Source organism: Oryza glaberrima, chromosome 3 (assembly GCF_000147395.1).
Source record: "Oryza glaberrima chromosome 3, OglaRS2, whole genome shotgun sequence".
Taxonomy (NCBI): Eukaryota; Viridiplantae; Streptophyta; class Magnoliopsida; order Poales; family Poaceae; genus Oryza; species Oryza glaberrima.
In genome coordinates, this window is record NC_068328.1 from 34,245,754 (window position 1) to 34,269,175 (window position 23,422).

A 23,422-nucleotide genomic window follows, 5' to 3' on the forward strand; every position below is an offset into this window, starting at 1 on the left:
CATGTAGTATAATGCCGAGTTTAATTTCAAATTTTTTCTTCAAACTTTTAACTTTTCCATCACATCAAAACTTTCCTGCACACATAAACTTCTAACTTTTCCGTCATATCGTTCCAATTTCAATCAAACTTTTAATTTTGTCGTGAACTAAACACACCCTAATTTACGGAGAATAACCCTATTCTGATATCAGAACAGAGAATCCCGTGTATTCTGAATTTCTGATGCCAAAACTGTTCAGGAACAAGAGGATAAGAAGAAGAACAAAAGGAAAATAGCAATCGTTTCAATATGTAAGTATTTGGAACCTATAGAAGTAACAATCATGTGTAATTTGCAGAAACCAAATCCATTCTCAGATCAAAACAAGAGAAAATTCTGCACTATGACAGCATCATCATCTGCTCCCCCTTCAGCCAACTGCCCTGCACAGTTTGCACTGCCACTATAAAGCGCTCCCTGCTCCTCCTCCTCCTAGCTTGGCTCGCCTCTGCTCCGCTTCGCCTTTGCTCCGACCCGGTCGGCCTCGCCGCCGTCGCCGCCGCCACCGCATCACGCGCGCGCGCGCGCGACGGCGCGAGCGCACGGGTGAGGTGAGAGAGGGGTAGTAGAGCAGCAGCCGCCCCCGACCGCCCACGCCCGGGCCGGGTGGTGGAGCACACCGTGGCATGATTGGGTCCATGGCCTCCTGACCCCGCCTCCCTCTCCTCCTCCTCTGCTCCCCTTTTGCTGCTGTTGCTGCTTCCTACTCTCACTCTGCTTCTGCTGCTCAATCCACCTGCTCCTCTCCTTCTCTTCTCTCTCCCGAGCGGCCGAGAAGAGGCGAGGGGAGAAGGGAGGACTTGATTCTTGCTTGTTGCTGATCCATTCTTTCTTGCTCTGCTCTGCTCTTGTGTGGTGTGGTGAGCAATCTGTGCTGGCTCTTCTCCTTTCCTGCTCTGCTGATTCTTCGTTTCTTTCTTTTCTTTTTCTTTTTTTCTGACGAGCTTGGCTGGTAGCTGTTCTTGCAGTGTGTCCAGGCTTGCCGCATTAAAGGAGAGGTGGTTTTTGTTGACCCTGTTTAGCAGTAGCAGCAGCAGCGACCAAGATCCGTCTCGTCGGGGAAGATGAGGAGATCTGCATCTGTATGCTTCCAATCCCTCTTTAGCTTTGGGATAATTAGGTTGTGCTCTGCTGACACTGTAGCTTTCTTGATCTCTCTGGGGGAGATGGATGCCGGTTTGGAGGGTGGTAGCAGGGTTTTGGTGGGATCCAATCATCCAAGCACACACATTGCAGTTTCTGTTCCTTCCTTCTTTAGTGAGTGAGTAGTGGATTGGGATTGGGGCTGGTGATCTAGCTACAGGCTATACAACACACCATTTTGGGGGCTTCTTCTGCGGTGGCATGGGCACTGGATAGATTGGTGTTGGTGCTATGATGATTTTGTTTGGCATTGGGTAGCATTGGCGCGTGTTTGATCTGTTTCGTGCTAAGGTTGTGTTGAGCACTGGCATTGGGAGGAACTAGAGGCCAGATGTTCATGCTGCTTGCGTTTTTCCTGCCACTTGATTGAAATGTTCTTTTGGGATCATAATATCATGTGCTTGGCTGAACAGTGAACACTTTTGTTGAGACTCGTCATGATTAGTTGCGTTTCTTTGATCCAAAAAATTGTTTTTCCATGTAGCAACTTCAGAGGATACATGGACACATTGTTTAGCTAAATATTTGGACTTTCTAGTTTATTCATGTAAAATATTTTTTTTGATAGGAAAAATACATGAGACTACCCTAAATTGTGCTTGATTGGTGTTTCTGACACAAATAGAGACAAGTTTATTCAGATCTATGAAGAATTATGCTCTCAAAGATGCATAATTCTGGACAATTTGCATCACTTGTGTTCATAGATGGAAGTATTCATGCTTAATCTGTTTAGTGTTGATGATAATATGTGATGGGTACTGATACTGTTCTATTTGAATTTATGCTAGCTACTCCGAGTCCTTTTGGTTTTCATAACCATGGTTGGTACTCAATGGTCCAATGTATCCAGTACATACTGCAAGGACATGGCATCAAGCGTATATCGACCCCACAGTGTCACAATAACTGAATTTGGTGCTGTTGGGGATGGTGTGACTCTCAATACCAAAGCATTCCAGAACGCAATCTTCTACCTCAATTCATTTGCAGACAAGGGTGGCGCACAGCTCTTCGTGCCTGCGGGAAGGTGGCTGACAGGGAGTTTTAGTCTTATCAGCCATCTCACTTTGTCACTGGATAAGGATGCAGAAATAATTGGATCTCCGGTAGGATAACTCACATACTTTGCACATGATAATTACAGCCAAAATATTTTTGTGTGCTTACGACATGGTGCTCGTGCACACAGTATCATATATTGCCAAATCTTATGTTGATCAATTGTTCCCTAAGAACCTTGATATGAACACTAAAATGGTATTTCGTAGAGACTTGCACAAATTCAGTTTTCTTGAAGTTTAGAAAAAATGATTAATTAAATATTTACTTTAATTGATACAGAATGTTTTTGTTATAATTTCCCAAATGTATTTTTCAGGATTCATCCGATTGGCCAGTCATTGATCCTCTTCCATCCTATGGGCGAGGTAGAGAGCTCCCTGGAAAAAGACATCAGAGTCTAATTTTTGGAACTAATCTAACAGATGTAATAATTACTGGTTAGTAAGTACTATATCTGCACCATGCATTTCTCTTGGGATGTTACTGTAGTTATTTTGTCAGTATGTAAAAATCTGGTACTCTTGGCAGGCGCTAATGGTACCATTGATGGCCAGGGAGCCATTTGGTGGGATTGGTTCCACAGCAACACACTGAATTATACTAGGCCACATCTTGTTGAGTTGATGTACTCCACCGATGTTGTTATATCCAATTTAACCTTCAAGAACTCACCGTTTTGGAATATCCATCCTGTATACTGCAGGTTGGTTGTCTGAATAGCCACTTGCTTTCTGTTAAATATAAGAATTCATTCACAACTGTAAATTTATTGTCTAGAGTGCTTTTGCTAAATAAACAGCCAAGTGCTTGTCCAGCATGTCACAATCCTAGCGCCCCTGAATTCACCGAACACTGATGGCATTGATCCAGGTAATATGAAGTTCTGAATCATTATCTCCCTTCAATTTAACCTGATTGTTCATAATGTCTTCCTCACTTTTCCCATTTAGCATTGCGTTGCATTAAGAAAAATGGCAAAAGAAAAAAGTGACTGCAATATCAATATGTCATTCACAGGCTCTTTCTTCAATTTGCCCTGCTTTGTGCTTCAAAATTTGAAAAAAAAAAAAAGAATCCTTAGAACTTCCACTTACTGCTGAGATTCTGGACATAGAAGTTCTCAAGGAATCTTCACCCAAAAAAAATTCTGAAAGAAGATTAAAATTGTTCTTTTGTGAAGTGATCGTTTATACTCTGCTAGAGTTTTGAGGTACCAATAGAAAAGGTATTACTGTTTTATGCAAAATTACCAAAAAAAGATAGCCCTTTACCACTTTGGCAAAAAACACTGCTATGCAACAGATACATTTATTTTGTGATATCCTTTCTTGAGATGCAACTTTAACCAAGGTTACGGTACACCAGTTATGTATTAACACTATATATCCATTTAGCATATTTGCATCTATAACTGTGGTACTAATGGAGCTTCAATCCATTCAGATTCGTCCACAAATGTCTGCATTGATCATTGTTATGTCAGAAATGGAGATGATGTTATTGTCATAAAAAGTGGGTGGGATGAGTATGGCATTTCCTTTGCTCGTCCTAGCACAAACATCAGTATCAGCAACATCACAGGAGAGACAAGGGGTGGTGCAGGGATTGCCTTTGGAAGTGAGATGTCAGGTGGCATATCCGAAGTCCGGGCTGAGGGTCTCCGCATTGTCAACTCAATGCATGGGATCAGAATCAAGACCGCTCCAGGGCGTGGAGGGTATGTGAAGAACGTGTACATATCTGATGTGAGCATGGACAATGTTTCGATGGCCATCAGGATCACCGGAAACTTTGGTGAACATCCTGATGACAAATATGATAGAAATGCTCTCCCAATGATAAGCAATATTACAATCGAAAATGTGGTTGGCGTCAATGTTGGTGTCGCTGGCATCTTGGAAGGAATTGAGGGGGACAACTTCAGCAGCATTTGCCTGTCCAATGTTTCCCTCAGTGTACAGTCTATGCATCCCTGGAATTGTTCGCTTATCGAAGGTTATTCGAACTCTGTGATCCCAGAGTCATGTGAGCAACTCAGAACAGATTGTGGACAGACACCAATTTGCTATGATGGTGGAAGTTCTTCAGCAATACATGCACAGGCAGCCAGACATAGATTGTCGAGTGCCAGCAGATTGCTAAATCCTTTACTGAAGTTGGCGATGCTGTAGAGTAGGTAGAGAGATGCTCTATTTATTTGCTGCAGAGGGGCTTTTGCTTCGTGGGATGCGTCATGTACATCTGATTCTTGCGATTGTTTTTTTTTTATTAGCATGATGTTTGCTTCTTGTATATAGTTGTGGGAGATGAATGTTGGTGTACCATGCATGTTTTTGTCACCATCTTTGATTTGTGATGTATCTGTTCCATAGCCTTTTGTTGGGAAGAAAACAGTATGATCCTCCTTCCAATATGTCCAGTTTTGTGGATAGGGTCATCAAAATTGTAACTTGTAAGTTGAGTAGCAACAAGAGAGAAGAGTCAGTTTTAATCATTCTTTTATTTAAAGATGAAGAGAGCAGTCAGTTTCAGGAGCGTGAAAACAAAATGAGTAGCAACAAGAGGCAGGATGTCTAATTCATTCTCTCTTTATTTTTTTTAAAAAAAAAGATGAAGAGAAGAGTCAGTTTTAATCATTCTTTTATTTAAAGATGAAGAGAGCAGTCAGTTTCAGGGGCGTGAAAACAAAATGAAAAATGGTGATAGATCCTGAGGTCCAAGGAAGGAAGCCTCGTTCACCAGCAATATATTACCCCGGGCAACAAATTTTGGGGACAATTCTGCGTAGGCACTCCAAACTTTGGGGCCAAATGAGCAATTTTTTTCCCCAATCAATAACCGATTGGACATTAAACAAGAAAATGAGATAGAACAATTTTCTTTCCTCATAATGAGAGTAACATATATTTAAATTGATAGCTTATGGTCCACTAATGGCAGAATGCCGAAGGTTACATTATTCTTTCTGACTTCTGAACGTTTGGAACTTTTGCGATGTGAAATCCCACAATGTATTTACTTACAATTAGTACATCCGAAACTTCTCCTTAGTGTTCTCGAAGACTTGTTCAGCAATCAGGGCTCCATTGCCATCTGCCCGCCTTATCTCCAAGTTGGCCTTCTGGTAGTAAGCAGTTCCCCTCAAAGCATCAGCAATGAAGTCATCGAATCCAATGGCAATAGCAGCTTCTGCCTTGGCTCCATACACCAGCCTCTGCATTGCAGCATTGAAAAATATTGTTAATTAAGCAAAAGCTACATTCTTCCAGGTGAACCATAATAAGGTAAGGAACTAACCTTAATCCGTGATAGATGCACAGCGCCGAAACACATTGGGCAAGGTTCACATGATGCATACATTTCACAGTCTGACAACTCAATTTTTCCAAGCTTTTTGCAAGCCTATAGCACAGAAAAACATTTATTATGTGAAAAGATAACCAAACAATGGAAAGAAACTAATGTTAAATGCATTATCGGCCCAAATTGGCTGGCAAAGAATACAATAGTCATACTGCTGCCAATCAGTGTCTCAGTGAATTGTTCCTAATAAATAAGAGCTTGTTTTATTTTTTTAAAGCATTTCTGTTGTTTTATCCGCCAGCTTGAAATTATCTACTCCATTTACACCATCAGCCAAAGAAATTCTGAGAGTGCAAAACAAAAACTAGGAATTTCTGTATTCACTCATGACCTTGTTTTACTGGAATCTAAACAATTTTTAGGCCAATAAGATCTCTGTATTTTAAGTTACCACCTGCCAAAACATAGCTATTTACAGCACTTTTCTATAGTTAGAATTGAGTACCTCTGATGTTCTGATACAAAGGATGAAAGGAAAAGGACAAGCATACACCATCCTAGCTGTTGTAACTTGTGAAGATAACATCTAGTATATTTTTCAAGCTGCGGCACTAATATCAAAATGAAAAGGTGAATCTATTTGGCTGTCCAGTATATTTGCATTCTAGTTTTAAGTTAGAGCGTGAATCAGGCACATTCAATCAGCAGAGATGAGGCCACTACTAAAGAATGCTAAGTATCAACGAAATGTAAAATGCTCGGCTTTGCCGATTCAGTGCACGGAAGAGCTTCTTGCCATGATACAACCAGAACTTCCCTGTCCCATGGCGTCCTTCCCCTGCAAGTACCTAGGCTTGCCCCTTACCATCTTCCGTCTAAAGAAGGAGGATCTGCAGCCTCTCGTTGATAAGGTAGCTCGCCGCCTCCCCACTTGGAAGTCCAACCAAATGTCTTCAATTGGTCGTGTTACCATGGTTAACGCTATTCTCAGCGCTATCCCGATTTATCTGCTGGTCGCGATTGATGCACCCAAGTGGGTGATCAAGGGCATCGACAAGATCCGTCGCGGGTTCCTTTGGGCAGGCAAAGCGCAAGCTAATGGAGGGTGTTGCAGGGTCGCTTGGCCCAGAGTTTGCGCCCCTAAAAACTACGGCGGTTTGGGTGTACCGAATCTGGAGCTTATGGGTATAGCTCTTCGTTCCAGGTGGACATGGTTGCAACGGACCTCCTCAAGCAAACCTTGGCAGGGGCTAGCCATTCCGGGGTCGCAAAAGGAAAGGAACTTCGTTGCAGCCTCTACCGTCTGTCAATTAAGAGACGGACAAACTATCCTCTTCTGGGAAGATAGCTGGTTGCAGGAGGGTTGCATTCGGTCCTTTGCTCCGAACATCTATGATAAAATTCCACCACGCGTGCGCCGGCGTCGAACAGTGGCTGAGACACTAACAGGTCGCCAATGGATCAAAGACATCCGAGGAGCACTTGGGATCCAACCTATTCTAGAATATCTAAAGCTTTGGTCGCTTGTCCAAATGGTGGATCTTGATCCTACTACTCCTGATTCAATCATCTGGAAATGGGAGAGTTCGGGCCAATACAGCTCAAAATCGGCCTATAAGGCCTTGTTTTTTGGTCGTGTCGCCTTCCTTTCCACCCCAATTTGGAAGTCACTCGCTCCGCCTCGATGCCGCTTCTTCTTGTGGTTGGTCGCAATGAACAGATGCTGGACCGCTGACCGTCTGCGCAGTCGGGGGTTGCCACACCCGGATCGCTGTGTTCTTTGCGATCAGCAGGAGGAAAGCATTGATCACATCTTGGTAGCATGCCCTGAATCGAGACAATTATGGTGGTGGACGCTTCAGGCAATAAAGAGTCCGAACTGCTTACCTGTCAACGAGCCATCCTTCCACAATTGGCTCTGTGAGAGCCGAATGAAGATTGGGGACCGGCATCGTCGAGGCTTCGACACTATCGTGACACTGGTGGCTTGGACAATTTGGAAGGAACGGAACAACCGGATCTTCAATCAACAACAAAGGTCTTGGACCGAAGTGGCGAAAGCAATGGCGGAGGAGGCCATGCTTTGGAAGTCGGCTAATCACGGGATCCCCGCTGTTTGGCCTTTACAAGGTCGTGGTAGCCAAATTTAGCGCGAGATATTCCTATAGTTTTCCATAGCGTCCTGTATCGGTCCCCTGCTTGTTTTCCTTTTATCCTTGTAAATAACTTTTATTTCTCTTAATAGAAAAAATGCGCTCCTTGCGTATTCCCGTTTATCAACGAAATGTAAAGAGTAAACACCATGTAGCTGGTAGCCACAGTACACAGGGCAAGTTACCTCTCTTATTGCAGTTACTTCAGCATGCGCAGTTGGATCAGTGTAATCCAAAACCATGTTATGGCAACTAACTACTATTTCATCATTACGGACAACAACTGCACCAAATGGACCTCCATGGCCACAATCTACTCCTTGGTAAGCTTCTTCAACTGCTTTAGACAAAAATTTGTGATCCCTGTCTTGTACGGCTGTTTAATGCATCAAAGATTAAATAAGTGAGTGTTTAACAGTCCTCCAATCAGCAGAAAATAACAGATGTTGGACATATATAATATTCATTGGTCAATCATGTCCATAAGATCAAATCTGGTAATAATACCTTCCTGATGACCAGCAAATGCTGAAGCAACTGAGATCGTTCCGTCCTTGGATTCCACAACTGTTAAAAATGAAGAAAATAATTCATTTGACTGCTTGGAAATGATTGTTTCAGCTCCTCCCAACAAGAAGTGATTATATTAAAGAATTTTAGGCTGGAGGACTGAAGAAATCAACATGCAGGCCATTCACAACTATGGTAAATAGCTGACAACAGAACAAGATTTACTTCCATGGCCATAGTCCCATGCCCCCATGTAAGACCTATCTATGATGACCAAAGCCACATGTCTATAGTCCCCAAATTGCATCATGTCGCAGAAACCACCACAGTTCCTAATTCTGACAAATGCAGAATCCTGTTTTGGTTTAATTGAAACCATGGATTTCTTCTGAATGAGTTCCAGGAAGGAAGCAAAGTAAGTAGCATGCCAGAAGCGGCATAACAACTATAGTATGACAAATTTGGAATAGACATGAAGTGCATGATCTATACTCCTGTGCATGAGAAAGGAAATAAATAGCATGGTTCAACACCAAGTCACCATCAGCATCAGCCAACATGGAACACTCCGTTTGTCTTGCAATCACCCAGAGCAACTCAAAACTCTTAAATCCTACCCCTCTTACCGCAATCACACATAAAACTAAGCCTAAGAAAGTCCATCGCAGCCTACCCATGAGGCAGAAATGAGCAATCTCTTCCTATCCCAATTGCAGCAGTCGGTTAATTCACCAAACACAGAATCGAAAATCCATCCTACTCCTAACAATACTCCTAACAGGTAGATAGCAAATCTCTCGGCCCCAAATCCTCAAAGAACTCCAAACTTGTTGGATCTCATCTCACTCACGCCCCCCTTCTCTAGACCAAATCATCAAGACACAAAGCAGGAAACAAAATCCAACAGTTCCCGCCCCCCAAGCGCCGCAGCAAGCAACCACTGGTGTGCCCGTATCGTTGACGTCACAGCGTACCCTGAGCCTCCTCCATGGCAGGAGCAGGAGCGGAGCGCGAGATTTGGGGGAGAGGAGAGGTGACGGGTGTGATGAGATGTGTTCGTCGCTTGCAGGGATGGATGGGCTTGGGTGGCCTTGTCTCCCGTGCTGGCTGTAGATATAGGGCCTGGGAGGGGACACTGACGGGTGGGCCAGCCCATGGGCCTGCGCGAGGCCGACCTCGTGTGGACGGAAAAGCGAAAGGGAAAGCGCGGATGGCGGATGACGCAACGAAGGGGCGCCTTGTCAACAGAATTAGGAGGGCCCCACCAGATGTCTTTGTCCACCGTGGCACGGCCTGTGGGCTAAGCACATGGTGTCCAAGGGCCCATTTGTTACTAGTAGCTCAAAAACATTCCGTGTAAACTTTAGGTGCAAAGGAAAAAAAAACTAGAGAAAATCCAAATAATGTAATTGACAAATGTACGAGCCTAAAAACTGTCATCAATGGGTGTAAATTATGTAAAATATCATCGTACAAACTAATTTGTTTCATAAATGTTATCGTTGTTAGGGTTTCGTCTAGCCTGTCCCGTTAAATACGTTGTTCATCCTATAACATTTAAACCCTAACAATGATGGTATTTCTGGGACAAAGTCAATTGTACGATAACATTTTATAGAACTTACACTTGTTTTTTATATTTCTTAGAATTGTGCGCCTTGCCAATGATATTTATTGCATTTTCTCATAAACTATAGTGCACCTCTCTAATAGTGACTATGTAATGTGTAATGGTATTGAGGAGATATTACTTCTTGATTTTTTATAGACGATAGTTAAGAGGTAAGAACAAATTTATTTTAGGATATATTTGGAACTTATTTTATGATGGGGAAATTAACTGATATCAATCATACGCTATCCCTCTTTCAAATTCACCACTTGTGTATTTTCTGAAAAACATTACAAATATTTTTGTTTATCATAGTCTATCTTAATTCGTTGTAAAACGTGAAACCATGATAATAGTTAACATTGTCGGTTATTTGAAAATGAAGGGAATGCTAGTTCGAGTTGGATGTAAATTAGTTTAATGGGTAAGCTATCTTAAATTAAAATAGACGTTCTAAACGTGATTCGTGTGTATTGTTCTGGTTTGATTTGTTTCGCACTTACCACCAAACTTAGATTATACTATCCGACACATCTGCCATTGGATGCTCCCTCTTTATCATGTCTTTTGATGCAAAAAAAGGAGCACAATCCCTCTCTTTTTACCTACTCCTTTTTCTTTCGACGATTCTGCATTCTACACTTGGCAGAAAATATATGTTATTTAACTCTTTTAACATTACTAACATTACTTTCCACGGCCATGTTTTGCACGTTAATAATGGTATATTATACTAACTTGAAACGGTGCTATGCTCTGTTTAAAACTGAAGTTGCTTTCGGCTCGAAAGAGATGCTAGAATAAAAAAAAGATAAGGGGGAAAAACGTTAGTACAATGTACTCCCTTCAATTCAAAATAATTTTATTTTTCATCCACACTACATATGCCAATACAAAACAAAAAAACCCACTTTATTAAATCTCAATGCAATTATTCTCTACTTTATCTATTCACAATACAATTATTTCATATATTTTAAAATTCCAATACAATGATTACTTAAAAATAAACTTATTTAGGAACAAATGGAGGAGTAATTTTATTTATGGAATGGAGGGAATATTATTTTTTAAGGGGAAAAAAGGGAGAAGTTAGGATTTAGGTGGGACCCACATGTTAGCTCGGTTGGACTAAGTCAACGTGCCGCCTTAGTAAAAATCGCTCTCAAAACCGTCCCATCAAGAAATTCAAATTATACCATAGTTGGGATCAACATATCCGTTATCGATACGAATCAGTGTAGACCTATATTAAGGGAATCAAAGTGGACTTATTCGTTAATTCAATGGGCCAACTAAAAGTAATTATGGCCATGTGCAGAAGCGGAAGGTGGAGGCCCATTTATAGCATCGCACGGAAAAGGCCCAAGTTAGGTACTATAGCCCATTCCGAAGTCTATCGCTATCCACTTCGTCGCCGCGTCGCGTGGCCCGAAGCGAGGGAGCGGAGGCTGCTCGCCGCGCCGCGCCGCCGCGCTTGGTCATCTCCGCCGCCGCCGGCCGTCGCCATGGGCATCAAGGTATATGCATATATAGCACGCTCTTATCACCGAAGCGCTCGATGTGACGTCACTCTCGCTGACTCTCCTCTGCCTGCGCGCGTGTTCGCGATAGGGTTTGACGAAGCTGCTGGCGGAGCACGCGCCGGGGGCGGCGGTGAGGAGGCGGGTGGAGGATTACCGCGGCCGCGTCGTCGCCATAGACGCCAGCCTCAGTATCTACCAGTTCCTCGTGAGTTTCCCCGGCCGTGGCGGCGTCCCTCCCTCTCTTATCTACTCTACTCCCTTCCGCTTCAGTTGTGAGTATGATTGTAGCAATCGTGTTATCTTGTTTTGGGAATGCCTTGATTCGGGGAATATTTAGTGATACCTGCCTCCGTGGTTAAGTGGTGGCGATCTACAGTCAGTTGGAGTTGGGTTTTAACTTTTAATTCACATTAAAAGTTTGAGCAAATGCAAACAGTGGCGAATGGTGGCGATTGTGCAGTCAGTTGGAGTTGGGTTTTAATTCGCATTAAAAGTTTGAACAAATGCAATTGTGCAAACACTTCGTATCACCAGTAGCTTCTATGTATAGGAGGTCAGTGGCTTAATGCCATGCGCGGAGCCTCAATTTCTACCGTGTAAGATAGTAGCAAACTTATATGTAGAATTGTAGACAAAAAGGACATGGCTAATGATGTGAATTCACTGCCACCAATACCCTTTGCATTGATACCCTGTTCTGATTGACCGGGAAACCACTTGGTAGCGCTCGCCATCTAACTAGTGATATTATCTTACGCTGGGAAAAAAGCTTATTGATGGATTGTTTTGGGGGTAAGGGGATTCAGATGTTCTGTGTATATGACATTTCTGTAGATTGTGGTAGGAAGGAAAGGAACAGAAGTTCTGACCAATGAGGCTGGTGAAGTCACAAGGTGAGGGAAAGTACACTATATCCTGCTGGTGAACTCATGTGGTTATGACTTCTTTTAGATAAAAGAATTTTACATGCATGTGAATTGTAGTCATCTGCAGGGCATGTTGAACCGAACTGTTAGGATTCTAGAAGCAGGAATAAAACCTGTGTAAGTTTTGATGCATCCTGTATTCCCTGTTTATTGCTAGCTACTCCCTCCGTTTCACAATGTAAGACTTTCTAGCATTGCCCACATACATATAGATGTTAATGAATCTAAACACATGCATATGTCTAGATTCATTAACACCTAAATGAATGTAGGCAAATGCAAGAAAGTCTTACATTGTGAAACGGAGGAAGTACTGTTGTTGACAGGAACTAAATGCTAAAATTTCATACCAGTTTTGTGTTTGATGGTGAGCCACCTGACATGAAGAAAAAGGAACTGGCAAAAAGGTATACTCTGAATAGTGCCTTTGCTTTGATTGTTTCTTGTGAGTGTCAGTATTTTTATTTCCTATGTTTACCACTCTTTAGGTCTTTGAAGAGAGATGGTTCTTCCGAAGATCTAAATAGAGCTATTGAGGTCATCTGATCCTAACCGTAGTACTATTGCCTCCTTCTTATTGTACCTTTTTTACTTTTGGGGTGATTTATCTGTTATTGCATTGCACCTCTGAGGCAGCATTTATGTTACAGGTTGGAGATGAGGATTTAATTGAAAAATTTAGCAAAAGGACTGTAAAGGTAATTACCTACGTTTGGGGGAAGTGAGCCAATCAAAAGTTTTTACAGTAACTTTAGGAAATACTTCCTCCGTTTCACAATGTAAGTCATTCTAGCATTTTTCACATTCATATTGATGTTAATGAATTTAGATAGATATATATGTCTAGATACATTAACATTAATATGAATATGGGAAATGCTAGAATGACTTACGTTGTGAAACGGAGGGAGTAATATGTTAATGGATTTTTTATAAAGCAGCATCACAAAATCTGCCATTTCGAGATTTGTCTTCACAACTCAATTAGATCGTCTATAAAATCCTGCTGTTGTCCAAAGCATTAATCACCTTTTTTTTCTTCACAGGTCACAAAAAAGCACAATGAAGACTGTAAGAGGCTGTTAAGCTTGATGGGTGTCCCTGTAGTTCAGGTACAATTCGTGCTTAATCCATCAGTTTCTTCCTAGTCTTCGTTTTACCACAAGATGATCAAACGAGACAATCAACTTTCCTCTTTGATATGCTTTCCCAACTCCTTGGAGAGTTAGCAGACCATTTGGAAATTCTTATAACCAAAAGAAGGAAATTGCACCAGCCTCACTCATAGAGTTGCTGCTTGTGATCCGGTGGTCTTAAACTTATGGGTCAACATGTCATAAAGCTTAGATTATCTTACATAGGGTTCTATTGCAATGGCTTCAGGCAACAGTAAACTACGTAAGAAGTCCAGCTTATGAGAATTCTAGATGTTAAGGCCTGCTCAGCTTTTGCATGTGTAGATGTTTGTTTGGTATTGGCCTAAGTTGGACTTGCTGTTATGCTTGAGCGCTAGCTAGGATAACCCGGCTTTGGTATACATGCAGTATTAGATTGGTGGAACTTTAGCAATCAACAATTGGTTCTTATGTTATAGACATCACCACACGTGGGACATAATTCTATTTCTTTTTGCTCCATTTGAGCAACATGCCATACCTATGATCTCAGGGCAAAGATGCAAGCATGATACTTGGCTTTAATGATTTTTCACTGTTATTTCTAATCAATTCATGGTATCACATATGCAGGCACCAGGGGAGGCAGAAGCACAGTGCGCAGCACTCTGTGAAAATCACAAGGTCTAACAAGCCGATGATTTTATTACAAATTTATGTCGATGCCCTCGTTACATGACCGAATTATATTTTACTCTGAGTTGTGACTGTCAGGTCTTTGCTATAGCTTCGGAGGATATGGACTCTCTAACTTTTGGTGCTAGAAGGTTTCTTCGCCATTTAACCGACCTGAGTTTTAAGAGATCTCCTGTAACAGAATTCGAAGTGTCAAAGGTAATGCTTTAGTAAATTTCATCATCAACATTTTTCCGAGCATCATGGCAATTATTTGTTGGCTTCCAGGTTTTGGAGGAACTTGGACTCACAATGGATCAGTTCATTGATTTGTGTATCCTTAGTGGCTGTGACTACTGCGAGAATATTAGAGGTTTTATCACGTTTTTTCTTTTTTCACACACTTAATATTAGATTCTACCAATGATATCATATTACCATGCTGTATTCAGAATTTAGAGGTTGCTTCATTACTTGCTCATGTCATGGGTGCTTTAGACATAGCATTCTCCATTGCTAATGTATCTATAATAGAAATGTGGAAGTGTGATATCCTATTCTTGAGTTAAAAACTTCAAATTATATTTTCTGCAATTGCTTTTATAGCTCAACGCTTTGTGCTTCTGTTGGCTAAATCTTGAATAAATGCCACTCAAAGTTCTAAGAAGATTGTAGAGATATCATAATGCTGGAGAATTGAATGTTGTGTATGCTGCATCCTTCCTTGACTATCTTTATCATAAATTTATACAAGTCCTTGCATTTTATTATTACTTCTTGTCTTGTTTTGAATAGGTATTGGGGGACAGAGAGCTTTGAAACTTATTCGTCAGCATGGTTGTATAGAAGAAGTAGTGCAAAATCTTAGCCAGACAAGGTATGTTTTCCATGGGATTTATGTTAAATTGATGACCTGGTTCAACTGGCATTTCTTTAGTTTGTTGTTCCATTTTCTGAGTAATCTTAGTTTCTAGGTTTTACCATATGCTTCATTTTTTTTTTGAGAGGTACCGTATACTTTCTTGATCTGTAGGTATAGTGTCCCAGAAGACTGGCCTTACCAGGAAGTTCGGGCATTGTTTAAGGAACCTAACGTTTGTACAGATATTCCAGACTTCCTGTGGACCCCACCAGATGAGGAGGTTATGCTTGGTAGTTGCCCATACCACACGGCCCCTGTTGTTTATCATGCTGACAGTTCTTGTTTTCTTTGTCCAGGGCCTTATAAACTTTTTGGTAGCCGAAAATAATTTCAGTCCTGATCGAGTAGTAAAGGCATGAGTGCATCTTTTATTTCACTTATATATTAATAATTCCCCTTATGCATATTATTGTGAAACAATTGACCCTTTCCCTTATATTCATTCACCAGTCTGTAGAAAAGATAAAGGCTGCTAATGATAACTTTTCCCTTGGGCGGTAAGCAACAACAGTTAACATGTTATCTTGTGGAGAAATATCCATGCAGTTCTGAAGTTGTGTTTTTCAATTGTTTCAGAGGGAAGCTTTTGGCACCAGTAGCGAACTTAACAGGATCTACATCAACTGCAGGGAAGGTACAGAGCTACTTATTGTTTCATCTCTCTTATTTACTTTGGCTCACTAACATATTGCACGGGCTACACATGCAATCATGATATCCAGCCTACACCCTAGCTCTCTGAAAATTGGTTCTATCGCATTATTGCATAACTTACTGTTCTTTAGGTTTCATTTAATTGTGGTGTGTATTTTCTCTATCTGGGCTGAAATATATCTGCTGTTCCATGATTTGAATTCTGATAGCCGTTTGTAGCTCCAGAAGGCCAGGGTAGTGTTGTTTTCTATTTTACTTTTTTTACATGGATTCTTTTTTTACCCTTTAAGTATATTTCTTCATAGCAACATGGGTTTAATTTCTCGTTGAGTTGACGGATGCTACATACCACTGCAATTCGTCCAATTGTAACCTCATATATAGTTGATTATCATCTTTTCGCTCCTACTGTTCTATTGATACGTGCTCGTGTTCTTTGTTCTTTCTTTGTTGTTCTTTCTTCTGCCATCTTACCATGTCGGTATACATTTTGTGTAACATATGGAAAAAGTAGGATTAGTGTAACATGGATCCTTACCTAGTCCATCAATTGTCTTGGATAACAGGAACCCAAATGTATCCTGGGTGGTCCAGGGCAAGTCATGAAGGCTAGGTCACCTCTACAAGTGTGCAAGAGCTCAAGCTTGAACTTCATACATGACAATTCAAAGGCGTTCATGCTGGGCAGGCGATCAGGATTTCACAGAATATCTACATATGCTTCCATCTGAATCTGGAGCTGCTCTATTTCCATGAGTTGGTTGGCTGAAGCTTTGACTGACACCATCTACAGCTTCATGAAGAATTAGTGATTTCTTGAAATGCGTTGAGCCTATGCTATTATTGTAGTTCAGCCTTTTGCCTTGTAAAATCAAGTTGAATGCTTGAGCTTTCTCACATTTAGCACTGGTTCTCGCTTGAGTGTTGAACGGTGACCATGAAGAATTTGATCACCTTTTGGCTATAATCTGAAATTTTGTCAAGGTGCCAGAACGAGCAGGAAACTGGTTGAGGCTGCTTAACTTTCCTGGTGTCTTCTCTAGGATGTGCATGTACCCCTCTCCATCACATGAATTGTGATAGCCTTAGCATGATCTGTATTAATCTTTAAGTTTCTCTCAGTTATTAAGTACTCCCTCCGTCCCAAAGTATAAGGGATTTTGGGTGGATGTGACACATCGTAGTACTACGAATCTGGACGTTAGCCCAAAATCCCTTATACTTTGGGACGGAGGGAGTACTGAATTGCTTTGATCTTTCCCTGGAGCATAAATGCTGTATATTAGCATCAAATGGCAATAATATTCAAAATAGAAAAGTATCCTTAGCACAAGAAACCTGGAACATTCCTGTATTGTTGGTTGTCCCATTTGATCGAACTGCACAAACTATGTGAAGTGGAGGTATTCGAAGTTGGACCATTGGAGACTTGGAAGCTTCTGAATTCTGATTCGCAATATATCCATTTTATATTCTTATTCTTTCTCATCCTTTATGACTTCAACAGAGGCTGCTGGATAAACAACAGCACTTGGAATAGACGAATGGTACATCCAACTGCTACCAAAGTGCTCCAACATTCTTCATCTACGCAAAATTCCACGGTATTCAAAGTGCTCCAATATTCTTCATCTACGCAAAATTCCACGGTATTCAAAACAGATGATGTTCTCTGTATTCTTTGATTCTTTCAATTGTTGCCATATATTCCCCGGCCACTTTGTAGGAACCTGGCATGCAGATCTTACTTGGGAGTTGGGAGCATATGCCAGCCTTCAAAGTTGAACACTAGATCTGTTCTCTTGTTAAGAGGCATCTTTGCCTTGATGTACAGCTACAGTGACGGGCAACAAATTGGCTGGATATCCTGTGCTTCATGTAATCATGTCATGCCTTCAAATGCAGCTGGGCATCTCTTCTGTACGTGGAGCCTTGGGGAGTTGGAATGCTATAAGTAGAGTGCTAGCTTCAACACCATTCATCAGGAGCCTTCAAGCCTTCATTGTTTTGAGGTGAGCAACTCTCTCGTTGTGCTCTCCATTGTTTGGCTTTATTTTGGTATTATTGTCCCTTTTTGTTTTTGCGGAGGACGTTTTGTCCTATTATTGCTTCTATCTTGGACAGTTTTGTGATGATGATACTTGATTGAAGTTTAAAAGTACACTTAAACTTAGCTAATGTCAGAATATGCCCTCTCGGTAGAAACAATGGTGGATTTGATTTACATCGTCTATATCAGATGCTCACACCAAATTCTAACCACAAAAATATTTTGCTGGGGTTGTCAGGACTCAAGGCCAAGAGTGTCCTGCCAAAAGCTCAGCCCTGTAAATATATTTCCTACCACAGCCTCCCGAGTTTCTCGGGGAAAAAAAAACGATTATATGCCCCTGGAAACAATATAACATGACTGTGAATCGCTGAAGTTCAGGTCTGGCAGCTTCAGTTTGATTGGTTCTGTACTTGAAATCCGTGTTACTTGTTTTACCAGGCATGTTGCAGAGTCCCTTCCAATTTTTGCTCTTGAGATCATATTGTCATTCTATAAGTTCCTCATGTAATTTCAGGCTCTCAAATTGGTGTGATTTCATTTAGAAATCACCCTTTCAGCTTTGATCATCAAGAATGGAGGCTATAGTTGAAGGATCGAAGTATGAGTGCTTGCTGTTTGGTATGTTCCACAATTCCATTCCTTATAAAACCAGAGGACACTGTTTGTTCAATATAACTGCACAGTCCAATGAATCTGTTTGCTATGGCATCTTCAGATTTGGATGATACCCTGTACCCCTTCAGCTCTGGCATCAATCTAGCTTGTCGCAAAAATATACAAGGTGTGTAGTAATACTAATCATGTTCCGTATCTTCCTGTTTATAAAGCACTTTTATTCTCACAAATGTTGGGAGAGACTGCAATTTGGTAATTTTGACTGCCAGATTACATGCGTCACCATCTGCGAATTGAAGAAAGCCAAATTGCAGATATGTGCCTGGAACTGTACAAGGAATATGGCACCACGATGGCTGGTCTTAAGGTAAACCTCTCTGATTTTGCATAAAGAAAAAAAAACTTGATTTTGCCAATATTATTTTTGCCTTTTTATTCTTTTCTAATCATGCAACTGTTACTGCAGGCATTAGGTTACGAGTTTGATAATGATGAATTTCATGCAAATGTCCATGGTACACTGCCATATGACAATCTGCATTTCGACCCTGTTTTGAGGACCCTTCTACTTTCTATTCCACAGAGAAAAATAGTATGATACTTCCCTATAGTTTTGCCTTTTGGAAGATCCTTGCTGGCAGGTTTTTTATAATCTTTGATTTGCTTGCTGCAGATATTCACGAACTCTGATAAAGCTCATGCAGAGGAGGTTCTGTGCAGGGTGGGTATACAGGACTGCTTCGAAGGCATAATATGCTTCGAGACACTGAATCCACCAACCCCAACATGCCATGGTCTACACAAGCCCCTGAGTTCTATCTCTGATGAACTATCTTCTGATTTGGATGACCTGGATGAATCTGATAGCTTCAGACCTAAATCACCAATTCTCTGCAAACCCTCTATTGAAGCCATGGAAGCGGCGATTCGGATTGCGAATGTTGATCCTGAGAAAACAGTGAGAATCTTTTCTTAAGTTACATGGCCCAAAATCTTCTGTATCAAGCGGCGGCAATCTGACTTCTTGAACTTGTATTTTCAGATCTTCTTTGATGACAGCGTTCGAAACATAGCGTCAGGAAAAGCTGCAGGCTTTCACACTGTGATTGTAAGACTACATAAACAGTTCAAAACCTGAAAACTCCTACCTTTCTTTGTTCGTGTAATCGTGTTAAAATAAAATATTACGAATTTGCTGCAGGTTGGGAGGCCAACGCTGGTTCCAGGTGCTGATCACGCTCTTGAAAGCATTCATAACATCAAGGAAGCATTGCCCGAGATATGGGACGGTTGGTCTGAATCTGATGTTGTTCTTGCTTCCACTGCTTCTGAGACAACGGTTATTGCTTGATTGTGTCATACTTTGCCCCATGGATATTATATTGTGCAAAAATGAATGTTTGATGAAAGTATATCAAAGATTGCTATTCATGGGTGCAAACAGAAGACACATGCTGACATGCATATAGTAGTAGGTAAGAGATTATGGATAAAAGAATTCCAGTATTGATGGAATTGTATCAATTGTACTTGGATAGATTAGTGAGAACTTTGAGAAGTAAATGTAGTGGATGGCTTGCACAAGAAAATGCTCTTGGGTTGCCATTTATAATGAGGAGCAACGGAATATCTTTCAAGAGGCTCTAATTATGCAACATCTTGTTTACAGGTGTTCCAAAAATGCATACATGATACATCGTGTTCCTGGAACTAATTGCCACTGACCTTGAATGTCTAAACTGGATTTTGTGCATTGCATGCATATCTAAATGGTTGTTATCCGATCTAAATGGGACGATCTATGTCCTAAACCTGAAGAAGAAGAAGATAGCCTGAAAAAGGAAGGATCAAAGGGGTTGGGAGTTTTAATCTCCGAACCCTCTCTGGAACTGAATGGTCTCCACTCTCCAGCTCCGGCTTCAAACATGTTTGCCGCCTCACATGCAACGCACGTGCTACTTATGTTCACTCTTCATAACCAGAAAAATCCTGAAATTAATTTCAGAGAAGGAACAAGATTTTTAAAAAAAAGATTTTTCCTGTATAGAGATTGTTCGGAGTTTCAATCTCTGAACCCCTCTGAAACTGACGACGTCCCAACTCCAGCTCCGGCTGTTGGAAACATCGTTGTTTGCCTCATGCAACGCATGGTAGTTACGTTTCATCATCAGAGAAAAATGCTAAACTTTCAGAGAAGGAACCAAAAATGTACTGAAATCAGCGGCCGGTGTAGAAAAATTTTTAGTGCCCGGATAAACCTAACTGCCATGAGTTTGATTGATCCGTAGTGAGCGGCTCTAGCACTCAGTAATGTAGTGTTTTTCATCGAAGAGCGGGTTTAGTTAGACATGCATGGATCAATCAATTAGGTGTTTGTTTGATCCGTGCCTTGCAACTGAGATGCGTGAAGATACGATCGATTGACCTGTAATTAATGAGAAGAGTTGAACTGATTCTTTCTGTAAAGTGTGATATCACGCCCTTTTGTGAACTAAAAATGAAATTCATCTTCATCAAAGATTCGGAGTGATTTTTTTTTCCGATCGAATTGCAGCAGGTTATGCATATGCATTGCTTCTCTTCTCGATCGATCTGTAATTAATGAGAAGAGAGTTGAATTGATTATTTTCTGTAAATTCTGGGTTTGTGAATTAATGAAGTTCATCTTCATCAGAGTATTGTATTGATCACTGTATATACACAACTCAATCGGAGTTCGCCCTAATCTGTAATCTTGTAGTTAATGGGGAAAAAAGAAGCTCTGTACCAACTGTTATGCTTGCAATCCAAAGCTGGGCAGCTGTCTTCTGTCTAAAAGAACTATGGTTAAAGCCTAAAGGGATACAAGCGAGCTAACCCGTGAAGCCGCTTATAGGCAAAATTAGTGGGTAACTCAGGCCGCGGATTGACACGCGGATTACCTACTAATTTAACCTATGGATGGGTTTATGAATTGACCCACTTGCATTTCTAGGCGTGGTAAATCGGGCTATGATGCGGAAACCTGCGGATTAGCCACTTATTTAACATATAAGTAGATTATCCGGTCGGCCCGCTTACATCCATTCGTACATTATGATGCACTCTTCCTGTCTCCTCGGTGCCCTCCAACAGCAGGATGGTAGATCTCATTATTTTGGCAAATCCCACAACCGCGAATTGGTGTTGCCTCTGGATTACCTGCAAGAAATAAGTCAGAATTAGAACTTAATTTATGTGAATGATTTGCACCAATCAGAATATGATAATAGTATTTGAGTCCAAAAACTAATACTGTCAAACTAGAGATGAAACAACGAGCGAAAATGATCTCTTGTTTTCTTTTATCAAAACGTGGATGCGATGGTTTATTTTTCACTAACAAGCCTTATCTGCTTCGCATTTTTTTGTTAGCATAGTAAAACCTCACAAGTGTTGCATGCATACTTATCAAATTATTTTTTGGGTCAACCTATGACTTAACAGAACCTATGATTACAATGAACCAAACTAAACTTGAAATATGCAGCAGTAGAAAGAGAGAAGTAGACCATCATTCATATAGAAATGTTACCAATACAACAACAATCTCGTGGTTTGTAACTTAACATACCTGTGTCAATCTTAACACAAGAGACACATGACCTTCCATCAAAATCGGATTTCACTTCAGCAAAGAAGAACTTGGGAACAAGGTCAGGACATTGGGTGGCCCCTTTGAGTTTAGCAAGGAAATTTACATGCACCCACACACCATTGAAGAAGGAAGAAACACTGTACAGTGCTTTAACCATCTCATATTCATCCTGCCAACATATTCACCAACATAAGTGGGTACTCCTATGGCACAAATAATATAGAGAATAAACATGAAAAGTGTTTAAGCAGACACCTCATTTGATCTGTTATAGTGTTCTAGAGCAACCTTTGCACATGTTGGGGTCTGCCATGTCTTTGCTCTACTTCCTTCCTGCAAGGAAGTAGAGCAAAGACAGCATAGTCATCAGTTAATTGTTGATAAATAGCTGCCATAAGGAAAACTATATTCAGAGCGATTCAGTTTTTCTTTTCTTTTTGAGCTACAAACCAACTATATTAAGAAATGAAAAACAGTTCAAACGTTAGTCAACAAGTGCACAGACAATTGGATTACCAACCAGATTGTCAAACGCTGTTGATAACTGCAACAGCTCTAAAACAACACTTGTACAACAAAAATGCTCCTGGGTTGCCATTTATAATCAGGAGCAACGAAATATCTTTCAAAATGCTCTAAATATGCAACATCTTGTTTACAGGTGTTCCAATAATGCAGAGTACATCATGTTCAATGGAACTAATGTCTAAACTGGATTTTGCGCATTGCATGCATATCGATGTGGACTGCACAGAGCTTAATCAATTTGCTGACCATTCACATGTTTATAGGTAATCAAGTCTTGGTTGCATTACACCAATCTAATTCAAAAAAAAAACATCATGTTAAACTGAACATAGTGAAACATTTAGTGTATATTTGATTGTAAAAGGGATAATGCTATATCGGCCGAACAAAGTAAAAGAAAAAACATTAGGGCATGTTTGGAGGAAGGGGACCCCGATCCAGATTCCTATCATCAACTTAATCCTATAGCAACCCCCTGATACAAATTTGTAGTATTTCACATTTGTATGCGAGGAAATGAAATTGCGAAGGAAAAGGAGGAGATGAGATGGGATGAGATTACCCTTTCTTGTACTGGAGAGGGCCTAGCCGTGGCTTGTGGGTTTTGGGGACGAACACATTGCGGTTGCGGAGGCTGTAGCAGAACTTGAGGTGGCTGTTCCTCTTGCAGATATCGGGCCTCGACTGCAACATCGTCTTTATTTTCGAGAGCTGCGACGGCGACAACATATTTGTGCACCCCATCTTGCGGAGCAAGATCGAGTTGAGCTCCGCCTCCGCCTCCTCCTCCGGCGCCGGCTGTTCGGGGCGCTTGCGCTTGCCCTTGCCATTGCCATTGCCATGGGAGGATGCTCATCTCTCTGGCCGCCGTCGCGTCGTCTCCTTGAAGCCCCCCCCAGAGAGAGAGACGATCTGAATGAGAGAGACGAGGCGAAACCGACCCGAATTGAATTGATCGTCTTTC

General features: G+C 41.1%; 5 protein-coding genes across 9 annotated transcripts; 3 read left to right on the forward strand and 2 right to left on the reverse strand.

Moving 5' to 3' along the window:
* The first annotated feature begins 485 nt into the window (after window positions 1–485).
* On the forward strand, window positions 486–4,744 carry LOC127766201 (probable polygalacturonase). Of its 2 annotated transcripts, none has more exons than XM_052291282.1 (7): window positions 486–902; window positions 999–1,124; window positions 1,977–2,294; window positions 2,567–2,687; window positions 2,779–2,953; window positions 3,050–3,120; window positions 3,694–4,744. In XM_052291282.1, exons 2-7 carry the CDS (start codon window positions 1,107–1,109, stop codon window positions 4,419–4,421), a joined length of 1,431 nt encoding a protein of 476 aa, XP_052147242.1. In that variant the 5' UTR covers window positions 486–902; window positions 999–1,106; the 3' UTR covers window positions 4,422–4,744. The 2 variants fall into 2 exon arrangements, with proteins under 2 accessions (XP_052147242.1, XP_052147243.1); XM_052291283.1 differs by having other exon boundaries at window positions 1,011–1,124.
* A 368-nt stretch (window positions 4,745–5,112) lies between these two features.
* Window positions 5,113–9,297, reverse strand: LOC127766202 (guanosine deaminase-like). Its single transcript, XM_052291284.1, has 5 exons — window positions 9,191–9,297; window positions 8,214–8,273; window positions 7,892–8,082; window positions 5,548–5,652; window positions 5,113–5,464 (listed from the first exon to the last, which is right to left on the reverse strand). Exons 1-5 carry the CDS (start codon window positions 9,204–9,206, stop codon window positions 5,276–5,278), a joined length of 561 nt encoding a protein of 186 aa, XP_052147244.1. The 5' UTR covers window positions 9,207–9,297; the 3' UTR covers window positions 5,113–5,275.
* A 1,940-nt stretch (window positions 9,298–11,237) lies between these two features.
* Window positions 11,238–16,639, forward strand: LOC127767620 (flap endonuclease 1-B). The gene is made up of 17 exons (XM_052293014.1): window positions 11,238–11,348; window positions 11,443–11,559; window positions 12,189–12,247; window positions 12,338–12,397; window positions 12,634–12,687; window positions 12,769–12,817; window positions 12,931–12,978; window positions 13,327–13,392; window positions 14,029–14,079; window positions 14,170–14,289; window positions 14,359–14,443; window positions 14,866–14,947; window positions 15,104–15,212; window positions 15,289–15,345; window positions 15,443–15,489; window positions 15,569–15,626; window positions 16,213–16,639. Exons 1-17 carry the CDS (start codon window positions 11,337–11,339, stop codon window positions 16,375–16,377), a joined length of 1,239 nt encoding a protein of 412 aa, XP_052148974.1. The 5' UTR covers window positions 11,238–11,336; the 3' UTR covers window positions 16,378–16,639.
* Window positions 16,640–17,356: 717 nt separating this feature from the next.
* Window positions 17,357–20,038, forward strand: LOC127767621 (uncharacterized). 2 transcript variants are annotated; one of them, XM_052293016.1, is made up of 9 exons: window positions 17,357–17,658; window positions 17,935–18,077; window positions 18,214–18,317; window positions 18,415–18,480; window positions 18,584–18,681; window positions 18,781–18,906; window positions 18,988–19,272; window positions 19,357–19,422; window positions 19,516–20,038. In XM_052293016.1, exons 3-9 carry the CDS (start codon window positions 18,272–18,274, stop codon window positions 19,663–19,665), a joined length of 837 nt encoding a protein of 278 aa, XP_052148976.1. In that variant the 5' UTR covers window positions 17,357–17,658; window positions 17,935–18,077; window positions 18,214–18,271; the 3' UTR covers window positions 19,666–20,038. The 2 variants fall into 2 exon arrangements, with proteins under 2 accessions (XP_052148976.1, XP_052148975.1); XM_052293015.1 differs by lacking the exon at window positions 17,935–18,077.
* A 971-nt stretch (window positions 20,039–21,009) lies between these two features.
* On the reverse strand, window positions 21,010–23,382 carry LOC127768361 (uncharacterized). Of its 3 annotated transcripts, none has more exons than XM_052293917.1 (4): window positions 23,021–23,382; window positions 22,186–22,263; window positions 21,907–22,099; window positions 21,010–21,494 (listed from the first exon to the last, which is right to left on the reverse strand). In XM_052293917.1, exons 1-4 carry the CDS (start codon window positions 23,312–23,314, stop codon window positions 21,388–21,390), a joined length of 672 nt encoding a protein of 223 aa, XP_052149877.1. In that variant the 5' UTR covers window positions 23,315–23,382; the 3' UTR covers window positions 21,010–21,387. The 3 variants fall into 3 exon arrangements, with proteins under 3 accessions (XP_052149877.1, XP_052149879.1, XP_052149878.1); XM_052293919.1 differs by having other exon boundaries at window positions 22,186–22,255; window positions 23,021–23,202; XM_052293918.1 differs by lacking the exon at window positions 22,186–22,263.
* Window positions 23,383–23,422: the final 40 nt, after the last annotated feature.

Bases quoted from the DNA above. Each gene is read 5' to 3' on its own strand.
- LOC127767621 (XM_052293016.1), top strand. From the start codon at position 18,272: ATGGAGGCTATAGTTGAAGGATCGAAGTATGAGTGCTTGCTGTTTG. The intron at 18,318-18,414 runs GTATGTTCCACA...TGGCATCTTCAG, and splicing joins GTATGAGTGCTTGCTGTTTG to ATTTGGATGATACCCTGTAC. The intron at 18,682-18,780 runs GTAAACCTCTCT...CTGTTACTGCAG, and splicing joins CCACGATGGCTGGTCTTAAG to GCATTAGGTTACGAGTTTGA.
- LOC127768361 (XM_052293917.1), bottom strand. From the start codon at position 23,314: ATGAGCATCCTCCCATGGCAATGGCAATGGCAAGGGCAAGCGCAAGCG. The intron at 22,100-22,185 runs GTGTCTGCTTAA...ATATGTTGGCAG, and splicing joins ACTATAACAGATCAAATGAG to GATGAATATGAGATGGTTAA. The intron at 21,495-21,906 runs GTATGTTAAGTT...TATTTCTTGCAG, and splicing joins TTGTGTTAAGATTGACACAG to GTAATCCAGAGGCAACACCA.
- LOC127766202 (XM_052291284.1), bottom strand. The intron at 8,083-8,213 runs GTATTATTACCA...TGCATTAAACAG, and splicing joins ATTTGCTGGTCATCAGGAAG to CCGTACAAGACAGGGATCAC. The intron at 5,653-7,891 runs GTAACTTGCCCT...TCTGTGCTATAG, and splicing joins AAGTAACTGCAATAAGAGAG to GCTTGCAAAAAGCTTGGAAA.
- LOC127766201 (XM_052291282.1), top strand. The intron at 2,295-2,566 runs GTAGGATAACTC...TGTATTTTTCAG, and splicing joins CAGAAATAATTGGATCTCCG to GATTCATCCGATTGGCCAGT. The intron at 2,688-2,778 runs GTTAGTAAGTAC...TACTCTTGGCAG, and splicing joins AACAGATGTAATAATTACTG to GCGCTAATGGTACCATTGAT.
- LOC127767620 (XM_052293014.1), top strand. The intron at 14,290-14,358 runs GTAATGCTTTAG...GTTGGCTTCCAG, and splicing joins CAGAATTCGAAGTGTCAAAG to GTTTTGGAGGAACTTGGACT. The intron at 14,948-15,103 runs GTATGTTTTCCA...CTTGATCTGTAG, and splicing joins CAAAATCTTAGCCAGACAAG to GTATAGTGTCCCAGAAGACT.